This window comes from Rhopilema esculentum, chromosome 2, assembly GCF_057945365.1.
Source record: "Rhopilema esculentum isolate cy_ngs chromosome 2, ASM5794536v1, whole genome shotgun sequence".
NCBI lineage: Eukaryota > Metazoa > Cnidaria > Scyphozoa > Rhizostomeae > Rhizostomatidae > Rhopilema > Rhopilema esculentum.
Genome location: NC_142816.1, coordinates 5236785 through 5251074, shown reverse-complemented (window position 1 = coordinate 5251074; position 14290 = coordinate 5236785). Strand labels below are relative to the sequence as shown.

The 14290-nt window shown below is 36.3% G+C and overlaps 1 protein-coding gene across 1 annotated transcript; it reads left to right on the top strand.

Moving 5' to 3' along the window:
* The first annotated feature begins 3882 nt into the window (after window positions 1-3882).
* LOC135695597 (kinesin-like protein KIF18A) lies at window positions 3883-13984 on the top strand. Its single transcript, XM_065214729.2, has 13 exons — window positions 3883-4609; window positions 5127-5234; window positions 5415-5525; window positions 6032-6238; window positions 6870-6973; window positions 7585-7735; window positions 8526-8626; window positions 9360-9468; window positions 10017-10076; window positions 10413-10708; window positions 11189-12507; window positions 13086-13392; window positions 13845-13984. Exons 1-13 carry the CDS (start codon window positions 4109-4111, stop codon window positions 13879-13881), a joined length of 3411 nt encoding a protein of 1136 aa, XP_065070801.2. The 5' UTR covers window positions 3883-4108; the 3' UTR covers window positions 13882-13984.
* The last annotated feature ends 306 nt before the right edge of the window (window positions 13985-14290 follow it).

Below are 14290 nucleotides of genomic sequence, written 5' to 3'. Positions count from 1 at the left end.
GAAAAGCCTAAACTAGGGCAATCTGAATCAGATCTTGGTGTTCTTTCAGATTTCCGGTGTGCTCAAAGTGCAAAAACTCTAACAAAGTATTATTAAGATGTCATCACGTTGCCATTCTATTGTCAATATATCTAGATAATCTCTCTTCAAAATCGATTTCTACATTAAATAGCAAATGCTGGGCAACATTTGGCCACAAACGTTTAGACTGTCGAAGAAACAGCACGCTGGTGTTCAAGAAGTCATTGTTATTTATTGCATTTATCGCTATAATGCAATGAAAAATCAGGGTTATTCTAAAGGGAATGTGTGAAGCATCGTTGTGTAAACGGCTGAGAACATCAACAGCTTTATCTTCAGCAGTTGAAAGCAAGAGATTTCGAAATATTTTAGCTGGAAGCAACTTCTTTAATATATTTGTGTAAACCTTTGATTATCAACAAATGAAAAACTGTTTCATTTTTGTGTAACTATAGAGAAAGATCCATATGAAGTTTTGAATACTTCTTAAACCGCAATGTTTCATAGTTTGCCTGTTTGCTCTTTAAATTTTGACTCGAGCATTGTGATTAATTCAATTTCGAACTAAAAATTTGAAAATTTTATCTTAACAATCTATAATTGCAATTTTCAGCTTTTAAATTTGAACACTGCTGTTTTGTAGCTTCTATGAACGAGAAAGCAAGGAGAAGAAACCCCATTCTTGATGTACAAACCGGTGATTCTATGTGTAAGTTTTAATCGTTGTCAGAGGCTCTGTTACTGTCTTTATTTTAATCAAATGTCATGTCAGTAACTCTAACCACTGACCAACTTTGCTCTTTGCTAAATTTATGTTTTAGTGATTTTTTTCCTCTCACCCATTTTTACAAAAGAAAATTCCAATAAGAATGGAATGCAAATTTGTTCATTTCAAATTTTACCACGAAAATCTTACTCATTGGCATTCACATTAAAATATACTTTTATGTATATTATCAACAATGAGATCAGCTTATAGAATTTAAGAAAGCAAGTAATAGCAATAACGTTTCATAAAGATTGATGATGACTTGCCAGATCAACCGAAAGCACCAGTTGTAGGGACTCTCTAACTCTGTGACCTTTCCTGGAACTGTTGCAACTTAGTTATATTTAGTTGTATGTTACATGCTTTGATTGATCGTAAAAAGACCCACCATGTTTAATGGAACATTCAGACATAGATTTATTGAAAGACCTATGGATGGTCACTGATGCACTCCGGATAACCATTCAATTCAACTGCTATCAGTTTTCAAGATATCCTATTATGCACTTTATTTGTTAAACAGCCATGCTTTATGTTGGACTGCAAATGAATTTGTTTTATCAACAATAGTATACATTGTTATATATTGTGAAATATGATTTTCTTTTAGCATTTACTGGCATTCAAGTTATTCCAAATCAAGGCATGATCTATGAAGCTTGGGTACCTGAAGATAAAAAGAGACGAAGGAGGTCCCTTTCGAACGTTTTATTGGCACGTGCTAGGTCTTTAACAAGCAAAAAGCATTCCGATGTAAGATAATGACTAGCAATATGAAGGCCTCGTCTGAGCAGCTTAGCCCTGGCACAGAATAGAAATTAGGCGCAAGGGGGACTCCTGCCTATCAGTTGAAGCCTGAAAAAACTAACGCATGCGTTAACTTATACTAGGTTTAGCATGTATCTGTCGGGGAAATTTTAAAAAAGAATGAAAATAGACAACTTTATTTGAGACGAAATGCCCCATGATAGTGAACAAATTCAATAATATATCATAATTCGTTTATATCTGGTTAATGAATGATAATTTGTCATGGCTAGGTTCGTCTAATGAAGTCGAGGTTAAAGGGGAATTAAGGATTTCTATTGTTGACTCAGGCTTCAAAAACAACAAAGGAACCGACGAGAGTTACCCTTCTGCCTATTTCCTATTCTGTGACCCTGCTGCGATACCAATATTAACATAGATTACAAACATTTTTCGTAGGTTGGAAAGGAAGAATATAGCAATTATATAAGCAGTTAATTAATAACTAAACAGTTTTTTATTGTTAATTTTTTGAATCGTCAGTATATCAAATTATTCTTTTGTAAATACTTTTGAAGAAAAAAAGGCTTTTACATTGACATTGCCTTGTTTTGAAAAGCAACACACCACGTCTTGTCAGATGGGGCCGATTTAATACTTTATTTGAAGAGTATTCGTAAAATTTGCCACACAGAATACTATCGCAGAATACTCCCGAAATTGGCAGCAAAACATTTGTGTTTTTTTTTACCGCAATAAAGCTTAAAATATCATATTATCCTGCTCAAAAAACAGGGTTACAAGCTTTGGAGGTGAGCACTTTTGAACCCAGCTTGTGTGCACATACAAACAAACAAACGAGGATGTGCCTCCTACACAGGCTGTCACCACCAAGCCTCTCGCTGAAACTTCCATGATTGCCTGCTTATTGACCAGTCTAGCAGTTCAGTAGAATACCAAATTGAATAACTCCTTTATGCCGTGTCCTTGTCCAAATCCTCGTGTATCCCAACTACGACAATAATATGGGGGTGGGCTGGAATCCCTCACTTGACACCATATCATGTTTTGTGGTAGTCCAGTAACAAATCAATCATCTAAAAACTAAAAACCAATGACTTTTTTAGATCAGTGTAACAAATCAATGATAAATTACACATAGAATATGTTTAAAATTTTGTTCACTTTTGCTGTGCCATGTAGGACCATCGGAAGCGGAGGGTGGAGTACCCCCAATCATTGTCAAGCTGTACTATACTTCCTTTTTAGCAGTGTACTATGGGAAGCAATACAGTGGGCAGCCCCACCCCTTAATATGAATCTCATTCCAACGCCACTGCCATGACACCTTTTTATGATCGGCAGTGACTTTTTGTCCTTGCCTTGTTCAGGGGCGGATCCAGAACAAACTTGAAGGAGGGGCAGTTTGTAGTGGGGGCGCTGAAATTTTTTTAAAATTGATGACGAGAGAACGCTGTATACAACAATTTCAGATCCTATCGGTCTCAGAAACTTTTTCACCTGATTCTCATTCTTCAAAAGGGGCGCACAATTTCCAAAAAAGGGGCGCCATACTTCCTTCAAATCATCGAAGGGGGGGCAACTGCCCCTAGTTGCCCCCCCTTAAATCCGCCACTGGGCTTGTTTGCTACGCTTTATTTTGCTGACAAAGGGTTGATCTATGCTATCTATCGCCGACAATTGTTATTTTTACGCTTTCAATTTTTTACCTTGTTTTAAAGTGAACCTAAAATGTTGTATTCTTTTTCTAGAGAAGAAATTAATCACGCATGAATATTATAATCATGTAAGATGTCAATAGGCAACTTTTAAAACCAATAACAAATAAACAATGTTGCTTCGCTAATTGTAAGTTGTTTAATAAAACTAGAAATAAATTAAAAATCGTGAAATATAAAAAAGCACTATACATGAAGTAAATAAATTTCACAATTTTTCGTTTGCAAATCTTTATCAAGCTCGTTGATTTTTTTGTTAAAAAACTGCAGAATATTCCTTAGACTTTGACCAATTTCATTCATGCTTGTATGAAATTAACGAAAGTTATTCATTGCAACGATTCATATCTGCACGTACAGGAGGCTCTGTATAATTAGGACTCGGGCATGTTTTTTCTGTTGTTCCCTTAGAATTTTTTCCGGCACATTAATTTAGAGGTATATTACTTCACTCAAATTGCAAATAGGCTGAAACTTGAATTACAAACAAATTGGAGAGATTCGTGGCAAATTTTAAGAATTCTAATGTGCTGCGCGGGCTTAACGCGGATTGATCGCGTGCCATTGTCACGCTAAAGAGTCTGGGTCCAGATATTTGAATAACAAACATCAACCGCCAGTTTTCGAATGGACCGTCGCATGTTGTGGGTGTCGAACAAATATACAAATATATTATTGGACGATTGGCGCAGTTTTTAGCTGATAAAAATGGAAATGTAACCAGATTGTGGATAAAAACATTTTTGTGCGGAAATTTTTGTTAAGTTAAAGCAGTAATTCGTTGTCGTTGAGAAATTTTGTCCTGGATTAGGCTCACGTACACTCACTTGCCATGGCGAAAGGTGAGGTCCAGAAGACCCAATCTAGTAATGTCCGGGTTGTCGTTCGTGTTCGCCCTACGAATTCGATGGAAAGAGAAAAGGGTTGTAAATCAGTGGTTAAAGTAATTGATGATCATATGCTTGTTTTTGATCCCAAAACTGACTCTGAGGCAGTACGGTTTGGACGAGCTCCATCAAAGATTCGCTCAAGGAAGACAATTCTCGATCGTCGAACAAAAGACCTCCGTTTTGCTTTTGATCGTGTTTTTGATGAGCATGCGACAAATGCAGAAATCTTCGAGCATACTACATATTCTGTAGTTGATTATCTTCTTGAAGGCTACAACTGTTCCGTGTTTGCTTATGGTGCAACATCTGCTGGAAAAACACACACAATGCTAGGCAGTCCGCAGCGGCCAGGAGTTATTTTTCTGACAATGATGGAACTGTACAAAAAAATTAATGAAAAAACTGAAGAGTTTTCTTGTGATGTCTCAGTTTCATACTTGGAGGTGAATATGGATAAGGAAACTTGTTGAAATAAATATGATTATATTTCCATGATTTGATGAAAGTGAATAAGACGTAAGACTGAAGCCCATTACAGTCATGGTTGTTGGCTAATAATACCAAATTGAAATTTATGTTATTTGACCAATGTTGATCTACTTGGACCTTTCATAATTACAAGATCAACATCATCTGTCTTATATACAAGTCTTGTCCTCGAATAGAAAACAACACTTTTTGAAAAAAGATGTGTCCATTTTGCAATTCTTTGTAAAAACTCACAAAACTGCTTAAAAACAAGGCTCAAATATGCATGCTGAGGCTGAGCAGTATTCTTAAAATATCTTTAGGAATTGGATGATTCTGAGCTTGAATATTCTTATAAACAATATTCTTGTAAAAAGAAAAGAGTCTATGGGTATGTAAACGGTGATTAGTTCAGTAGATTTTGAATTATCAATATGGGCCATAAGCTAAGACTTCTATTTTGTTTTGACTAATCCATGCTTTTTCTCTTAGATCTACAATGAAAATGCAAGAGACTTACTAGTGCCATCTTCTTCAACGTTAGCTGTGAGGGAAGACCCTCAGAAAGGTGTTTGTGTCATGGGCTTAACCTTGCATAAGGTAGGATTTAGAGTCATTAAATGCCTTGGCACACTAGCACCTGAACATTACTAGATCATGACAAATATAAGCCCCTATTTTTCTAGTGCATTCAGCAAAACACTATTGTTGGAGTTGTCAACTAATGTCTGAACTACCAAAGGATCTGTATTACATTATGTCTTTCTATTTTACAACTAGCCTCAAAATGCAGAAGAATTACTTGGAATGCTTGAATTTGGTAACCACAACCGCACACAACATCCAACAGATGCTAATAAGCAGTCATCCAGGTCTCATGCCGTCTTTCAGGTACATCATCATCATTTCAATCAGACACATAGAAAAGATAAATGACACAACAAAATTTTTCAATGGACGCACTCCTCCTTAGCATTGGAAAGCTGTCAAAATCTTTTTTATACTCAGTCTTAAAAAGTACATTCAACAAAAGCAAGAATATAATGACAATGAGAGCTTGTCAACCCCAGTTTTTTATCTTGTACACCTATATATGTGGTTGCTCTGCTTCTTGATATCAATGTTTCTAGACTGTTTAATCAGATCAAGCTAAAAGTTGGTCATCTTCAAGGTCATAAGTGTACAAAATATGTTTTCTCCCCATCAAATTAAACAACATGATTCAAATTTTATTCAAGCTTTATTGTAATTGTTTTTCTCTCAATCTTGTGCAACACTGAGAGTAAATATTATTGTTTCAGCTTCAAAAAAGTATAAATTGAGTAATGTTTTGAAACATTTTACTGTTACATTTCTGTGTCCCTTGCCTGAATGTGAACAATTCATACTTTTCATAGGTATTTGTGAGACAACAACCTAAAGGTTCAGGCCTCAGTACTGATGTGAAGGTTGCTAAGATGTCACTGATTGACCTTGCTGGCTCTGAAAGAGCTACTGTCACAAAGAACAGAGGTGCAAGATTCAGAGAAGGTGCCAATATCAACAGGTCATTGCTGGCTCTAGGCAACTGTATAAATGCACTGGCAGACAATAAACCAACAAGGGTTAGTATCATACTTTCCCATTTTAGCTGGCTTAGTTGAATTTTGTACTCTGATATTGCAAATAAACAAGAACCCCTTTTATTTTTTTTGTAGGATTGCTTCACCAGCCAAAATCTTTGACTAAAATTTGAAATTTCTTTGCCCTCACTTTCTATCCTTTCCCATTTATTGAATTTTTTAATTGGACATGTCCCCCTCTTTTCCATGTATTTCAATTTCCAGTTTATCCCAAATTTCAGATAGAACCAGTGCTTGTTGGTTTCTTGAGTTCTTTACTTTATTTTAGTCACTGGGATTGAAAAGGCCTTTTATCTTATATCCTAGTAACAAATGCTCTAGTAACAAAATTCTGAGCCAATCCTGCATTGCATAAAGTTGAGTAATATATTGCTTTTCATAAACTTTATTAGCTTTATTATAGCTAGGCATTTATCAAAAAAAGTTTTTCACCAGGCAAATCAGTTTAAGCAAACATTTATTTGTGTTTATATTGAAAAAAGTCTAAAAAGTGTATAAATTTTTAATATAAAGATCTTTCTGTGTTGTTAGATGCTTAAGTTAGTTTGTTCTCTCTTGAAATCTTCAGCTTCTAGCAAAACTGTTTATCTTATTATAACCTGTTTTTGTACAGGGAAAGAAAGAGGTGCACATTCCTTACAGGGACAGTAAGTTGACTCGTCTGCTAAAAGATTCCCTTGGTGGCAACTGTAAAACAATAATGATAGCTGCTGTTAGGTAAGACTTTTTAATATTTGGAAATCTTCACTTTATGTTAATCACATCAATCATCTTTATTCAGTTGTTGATGTTGTTATGGATACTTTTCTCAACAAACATGAATTTGATTAAAATGTTTGAAGTCCCATTGTTCATCAGTTCATACTAACAACAGGCTCTGGGGGTATTCACAATTGAGAAATTCATTCTGGGTAGCCATTCCTCCAGAAAAATTTCCTTGATTTTGTCAAGCTGAAGGCCCAATTTACTTTTGGAGCAAACATTTGTTTCTTCCTCTCACATTCCTTTTGATCCACACCTGGATATAAAATTCTAGCTTACGTTTTTGTCATTATCTGATGTTTTAACTCTGAGGAGTGTCGAGCAAAAGGTGCTATAGTATGCTATGTTTTTGGTTTTTTATGCAATCTTCAACAGTAAAAGTCAAAGCTTTTAACCTCCCATCATTGTTTTCCAAAAGCATCTTGTGTAGTTTATTTTTTGCTATCTTCTTTTGCAAGTCAGTAAGCCTTCAAAGAATGCAGATACAGTTTGCATCAAGTTTAATTAAAGGTTAGACAGATCTTTTCAATTTCTAGTTAATCTCATGAATCTTTTGATGCATTTAGTCCATCCAGCACTTGCTATGAAGACACCTACAACACTTTGAAGTATGCAGACAGAGCAAAGAGCATCAAATCAGATCTCAAAAGCAATGTTATCAGTGTGGATTTCCACGTCAGTAAATATGCCAAGATTGTAGAGGAGCTCAAACAACAGGTATGACCATTCGATTTTAGGAGTTTCGTCTTATTTTTGCTGCAACATTGCAAGGGATGTAGGGTCAATAAATGAGTATTGCAATTGTAGAGTCCATGTTGAAGCTTATCATTTGTCTGGAAAATAATTCGAAGGTGTGAAAGCTTCCATATTATTAATTAGAAATTAGAAAATTAGACAATTAGAAAAGGCAGGGGTTGAATGAGGAACTTAAGTTTCTTTTGTTTAATTGGCATTCATCAAAAGCATTAACTATATGATCACCATTTTCTTGGGCTTTGAGCAAAAGGAACACAAAATAGTTTGCTTGCTGTTGCAAAGGAATATATTTTCTTGTTTTGGTAAGTTTAATTTATGACATTGAAACATCTTAAGACAAAGAAATAAAGTGATCCATCATATCATAAGCCTGGTTATCCCAAGATATTGTCTGATTCCTGATTGCGATATTAATGTTTCACTTTTGCTCAAAACGTTTTCATCTTCTTCTGAGATATTGTTAAAACTGGTTTGTAATGATTCGAAGGGAAAGTGTAAGAAATTATTGCATTTTTACTTTTGATTTTAAACCCCAAATACCCTATTTTTCAATCCAGAGCTCTTGACATTTCACCAATAGCCAGTATAAATAGATGACTTTTTTGAAAGCACGAATATCGCAAAAACAATAATAAACTCACTATTTCTGCACAGAAGTGATGTATTACGATAGTTCAAAACTATTACATGTTTCGACGGCAATTCATAACTATTACATCAATGTTTCGACAGCTATCTTTTCTTCAATCAGGTTGATGAATTGAAAAGTAAACTTCGAAGATTTGAAAGTGGAGAAGCCACTCCGATGAAGCAGCAAAAGTTGAGATTTTGCCAACACGATCAGCTGAAGATGTATGTTTAATGAAAAATTTAGTTAATTTTGAAGTCTTATTTCAATAATTGAATATTCTTAACATTGCGCTTTAAATACTTGTAACGTTTTACTTTTTTGTTTCTTTTGTTTCATATTTCGATTAGAGAATTGAAAACTCACCTATTAAGTGTTTTTTAAACTTTTAAAAGTTTTTTGATTGAAAAAGCGTGCGTTTGCAACAAACGAAAAATCTAAATTTAGATCAAGTATGCTTTCCAATGGCAGTGCAGTATTTTGGTCACAGGAAATTGCATGTGATCATTTGCAAAAAGGTCGAGACAAGTACAGCTGACAATTAGGACTTGAAATTTTCATGTGATCACCATAGATATTGCATGTGATCATTTGCATAAAGGTCGAGACAAGTACAGCTGACAATTAGGATTTGAAATTTTCATGTGATCACCATAGATATCGCATGTGATCATTTCTAAAAAAAGATTGAGACAAGTACAGCTGACAATTAGGACTTGAAATTTTAATGTGATCACTAAAGATATTGCATGTGATCATTTCTAAAAAAAGATGGAGACAAGTAATTTTTGATTGAAAAATGGCTTACGCCCCCTTAGCTTCTGTCGATTGCCTTTAGTATGATATTCTTTATTGTCAAAAGTATTTGTAAATGAAATATCAGAACTTAAATTTTGACTTTAAAAGTTTTGCATGATTTTAATATAGATTGAAGTAAAATGTCAAATTTTCCAATAGAATCCAGGATGAGCTCTGTGCAGTATACAAAGATCGATGCCTCATTCGTAAACAGATTATTGACTGTGAGGCTGCCGAGAAAGAATTGAAAATCAAGCTTTTTAAGCGGGTAAGCATTCGGGCTTCAGCATAATCATCTTGTGTACATAAAGCAGATTTTCTTTGCAACTCTTTGCCTTCTTCCCGTCTTTCAATAAATCCTTATGCACTTACTAAAAGTTTATGAGCACCAGCGAGAAACCATAAACCTTCCCGGATCAATTGTAGATATAGCAGCTCAATTTGTTAAATTTTTCAACAAGCCTTTCTTTAATGCGCATGAAAAATGGGGATTTTGTGTTGTTGGTATTGAGAACACATTTTTTGTATCTCTATAAAAAGTGCTGTTTGTAAGAGTTTTTTGGACTTGTCATTATTTGAAGCAGTTCTATATGGGAACACCCAGCAGTACACACAAGTGATTTCTCAATTTCAACCCAGATCCTACTTACTGTAGATGTATTGGTAAATCCCTATATGTTAAAGGCTCATGGGACATTTTCTTCTTCGCCCCACGTGATCAGTTTTCGTGATTGTCGCAGTTTCTTGTTTTAGCATTTTTTTTATTTTATATTTTGAAAAACAAGTTTATTATCGATCTCATTTTTCTTCACACAGGAACGTAACATGGAACGAATTCAAGCAATTCTTGAAGAAGACAACCCGACAATGGATAAGGTGTGTGATTTTGTCTCTCTTCACTGATCTTCTAATAGTTTTGTTGTTTGCTTGCAGTGCCTTCTTGTGCAAGTGTCATATAGAAAAGTTACCAAAAATCCTCTGTTTTTTTCCCTTTTTACGCTGTTATTTGAGTAGATATTTTGCTGTGCACCCACCAAACATTTGAGCAAAGATTATCTCACTAAAAAACCCATCAATCCCAATACCCTTTGCAGTGTACTCTTAACTCTGGTGTCCTAACTGCGTCTCTGATGTCCTAACTCCTGTAGAATAATATTTCAAAAAGTTTCCATTAAAAAGCTTTGATTAACAATCTTTTGGCCTACTCCACAGCTTTCAGAAAAATTCGGGTTGTTCTTACAAGCTACAAATGTGAAGCAAGACCAGTTAGAACGAAAATCACAGGCATTCGAGAAACAGTTAGCAGACAATGATGAAAAAATAACAACGATAAAGTCACGTGCAGATGAATGGCTGTCGTCATTGGCTGATGACCCTTTGAAAGAACAATTTGTCGTCTTTTATGAGGCTAGAATTTCTGATGTAGAAAAACTATCTGCAAAGGCCCAGGCCAGGCATCTACGAAGATATGCATTGATGCAGGAAAGAGATGCTCACTCAACCGAGAGGTAGGTATCATCTTACATTAATAAATAGAGAGCATTGATACAGAGCATCTGTATCACAACGAGTTTTGCATGATCGATCAGATGACGGATGTGTCAGATCGATCGATGACCGATGAAATTGTGTCTTGAAAATACTCGTAATTACGTAAGAGTTCCCTGTGCTAAAAACGAGCTTTCGTGAGGATCTTTGATCTCATAAATTTCACTTTAAACAACCTGGTTTTCTCCAATAAGAAAAATAAAAAAACCCTAACCTTGTTGTTATAGTTTGAGTTGTTGTTGTTGTAGGTGCAAAGTGCTTTTTATATGCCATTTTTGAAGAAAACGAGAAAAGGTCGTTGAAAAAAATTAATTCTATAAAATTTATTTTAATGTTAGCTTTATTGTGAGGTGTCTTCATCATAAAAGATAGATAAGAATCTAAGATGACCCAATTATGATTCAAACTATGTTCAATGGTTGTTTTGTCTTTTTTTTCAGACTTGTTTCTATGCTGCTTTCTCTTATCAAAAAGCAACATGCAAATTTAAGAGCATCAGGGAATTGTCCAATGGAGATCGAGCAAGACTACTCTTCGGTTCTTCAGGAACTTGAGGGAAGCAGGCGAATTATGTGGGCGGATGAATCGACGCGGGAAAGCCTTGACGTAACATCCATTTTGAACTTTACATCTTGCACACCTGTGAGAACTCCCGCGCGGACAAGAAATGTCTTGCAATCCAACACGCCGGTGCGAATGGCTAAGTTATTGGCAGATGCTATAGAAGAAGAAGAAGGTGATTACAGTTTGCTAACTGCGCAGAATTCACTGCTCAACAGTCGGTCAACTGTAGCAGGTTTGCAATCTGATAAAGTCAATAACTCGCAAACTGTTTCTCGTGAACCGATTGAAGCATCTAAAGTTGCAGCTGTTAATACGCAAGAGGCAGTTTTCTTAAAGACTTCGCACGAAGCTTATGAAAACGCGAAGAAACAGCAGTCGCTCTGCCATGAGCTCAGAATGCAACCAGATGAACCGCAGCTGCAGTCAAAGGACTTTCAAGTGGCGCCGTCACCTTCGCGGCGTAGGACAGTCACATTGGACAGCGACTTTGAATCACGCGTCAAGGTACCGCGATTCGATCCAGATTTGCTGCCGCACGTACCAACTGATGAACCATCTGCATCACACGAAACGGAAGATGATAAGCAGTGTGCAACTGATGACTGCATGTTGGAAAAAGACCGGCGCGGGACGATAGTTCTTCATAAACTGCCGCAGGAAGTCAAAGATCTGCCGCTGATTGGAGGATGCCACGCTCCCGTGACAGTTTTAGAGCGCAGTGAGGCGCTAGCTACGGCTGCATCAGTCGTGAGCTCTCAGATTGATAATATTGGGGGATTCAGGTTTGCTACAGAGCAAAATGTCGCTGAAACCGCAACAGAAACTCAAGATCTTGAAAATGGAGTGCCATATAGCAATTTGAATGCGACTTTTGATATTCTTCCATTATCAAGTGCTTCAAAAACCGAAAAGGCTGTAGAGCAATCTGATAAAGACAAAGTTGCCGAAGCCCCACAACATGAAGTTTCAGGCATCGAACCTTTAGCAGAGACCCCTGACCGTAAGCCGCTGGCAGTTTTATGCGTTAACAAGCCTGTTGATGATAATATAATGCCAGACGCGATGAATTTACACCAACTCGGCTTGCCGTCAATGCGGGATGGTTCAAATCTTAAGACAAGCAAGGTCGCATTGACGCCGTCTGCATCCAAACATGATCCCCATAAACTTCCATATTCGGCTTCAAAATCAGCAAGTATGTTGTAATTGCTTTGGGTCAGTTGTGTATGTTCCTTTTGGCAATCAAAAACCGATTCGTCTTGTGTGATTCGAATTTTATTGGCTAATCGGCGGTCGCCCCCCGCCCAATATTTTGGAATACAATTGTCTTTTGTTCTAAAAAATGGGAAGTTGTGACGTCATCTTATCAAAACAATAGGCTTGCTCCCCATATTTGAACATGGGTTCGCCCCTGCCATCCAGGTAGTGAATCAGATGTGTCCGTGCATTTTACATCCCTTTAAAGTCTATATTGTTTTTTGGGAATCTTCAAGAATCACACTCTATGTGAGTTTGAGAGGTGTTGTGTATTTCATCACTCGTGATAGAGAATCTGACTGACCCAGATAATATCAACAATAGCCAATCAAATTAAAGGCTTTTACCCAGGCCCCTTGCAGTTTCGAAGGGTTTTCATTTTCAAACGAACAAATATAAACTTTAAACATTTGCGAAGCTAGCCTTCAATAACTAGTCATATTGAGATTATAACCATGTAACCAAGAAAATTCTGGTAACCAAGTTCCTCAATTCTTTCAATCTCGTTTCTTGCAGCCAAATCATCAAAGTATGCGTCGATTCAACCAAGGCTGTATGACGAAAATCCAAGGTACACTGCAATGGGGAGTAGATCGAAGCACCACAAACCAGAACGTAGGAGAAGATCAAACACTCTGAGTAACCCAATTAAATTGCGAGAATCAAGAAGGAGGTCACGTTCAAGTGCTGCTGCTCCTTATAGTTTATTATCCGGAAGAAAGAACGCCCCTGGTCACATGCTAGGTGTCCGAAGAGCAATTGAGCATTTAGGCCCAATTAAAGGACAGAAAAATTTACGAAATTTTGCGCCAGTAAATTCAAGGTATGCTTGAGTCGAATCTTGCTTTGTTCGATTTGATAAAATCTTGTGATCTCGACAAGTCAAAGCTAATGATGCAGAAAATCTAAAAATATGTTTCATCCAAGTATTACATTTTTACAGGCCTTATATTATTTTGGCAGTGCAATCGATAGTATATGATGTTAGCACAAATCATCGTTCCCTCAAAACGCCTACTTTTATACAACATACATATTTTACGAGTTTGGTCATCATTTCTCGGTGTTTAATGTCATTAGTTGACAACTAATATAGCCAATTCTGAAAGTTGTCATCATTTAAAAAGTTTACGCCAACATTCAAAGCAATTACACCCAAATTTAAACACTGCTAATAACCATAACATTGCCAGATTGAAAGCAAAGTCGACCGTATTATTTTTTACTTCCTTTTTCAACTCATTAATTTATGCATACTTTTCTTTCTTCTTCCAGCGGTGTCTTAAACACAATGCCATCATCAGCACTGTAAATTGAGACATCTCGCCATTCAGTTGTAGCAGCCGAAAAGCAAGGGAATTTCCTGGAAAATTTGCCAGCATTCTCCCAAGTAATTCTTTGAATCAGACATTGACCTATGTTTTAATCAAGGATAAATTAGATAGGGGGTAGTGTGGGATGAATAGCTTTTATTCAACTTATTTTGGCAATTTCTTTAACTTGGTAATGTATGTAGAGCTTGGCTACCTAACAGACAGGAAACCTTCGTGGAGTTAGCTTTCAAAAAGAACCTTTTTTGTAATGATAATCTCTCTCTCTCCCGAACTATTTATCATCTTACCAACGGTTCCAATCAGAGATCTAGATTTGTTCCAGTCTACTGAGGGCATGTTACTCGCCCACTTTTAAGAAAAAGAACAATTGTGCCCTTCCACTCAGAA

Coding starts and splice junctions, on each gene's coding strand:
- LOC135695597 (XM_065214729.2), top strand. CDS start 4,109: ATGGCGAAAGGTGAGGTCCAGAAGACCCAATCTAGTAATGTCCGGGTT. Junction 5,235..5,414: donor TGGGCTTAACCTTGCATAAG/GTAGGATTTAGA, acceptor TTTTACAACTAG/CCTCAAAATGCAGAAGAATT. Junction 5,526..6,031: donor GGTCTCATGCCGTCTTTCAG/GTACATCATCAT, acceptor TACTTTTCATAG/GTATTTGTGAGACAACAACC.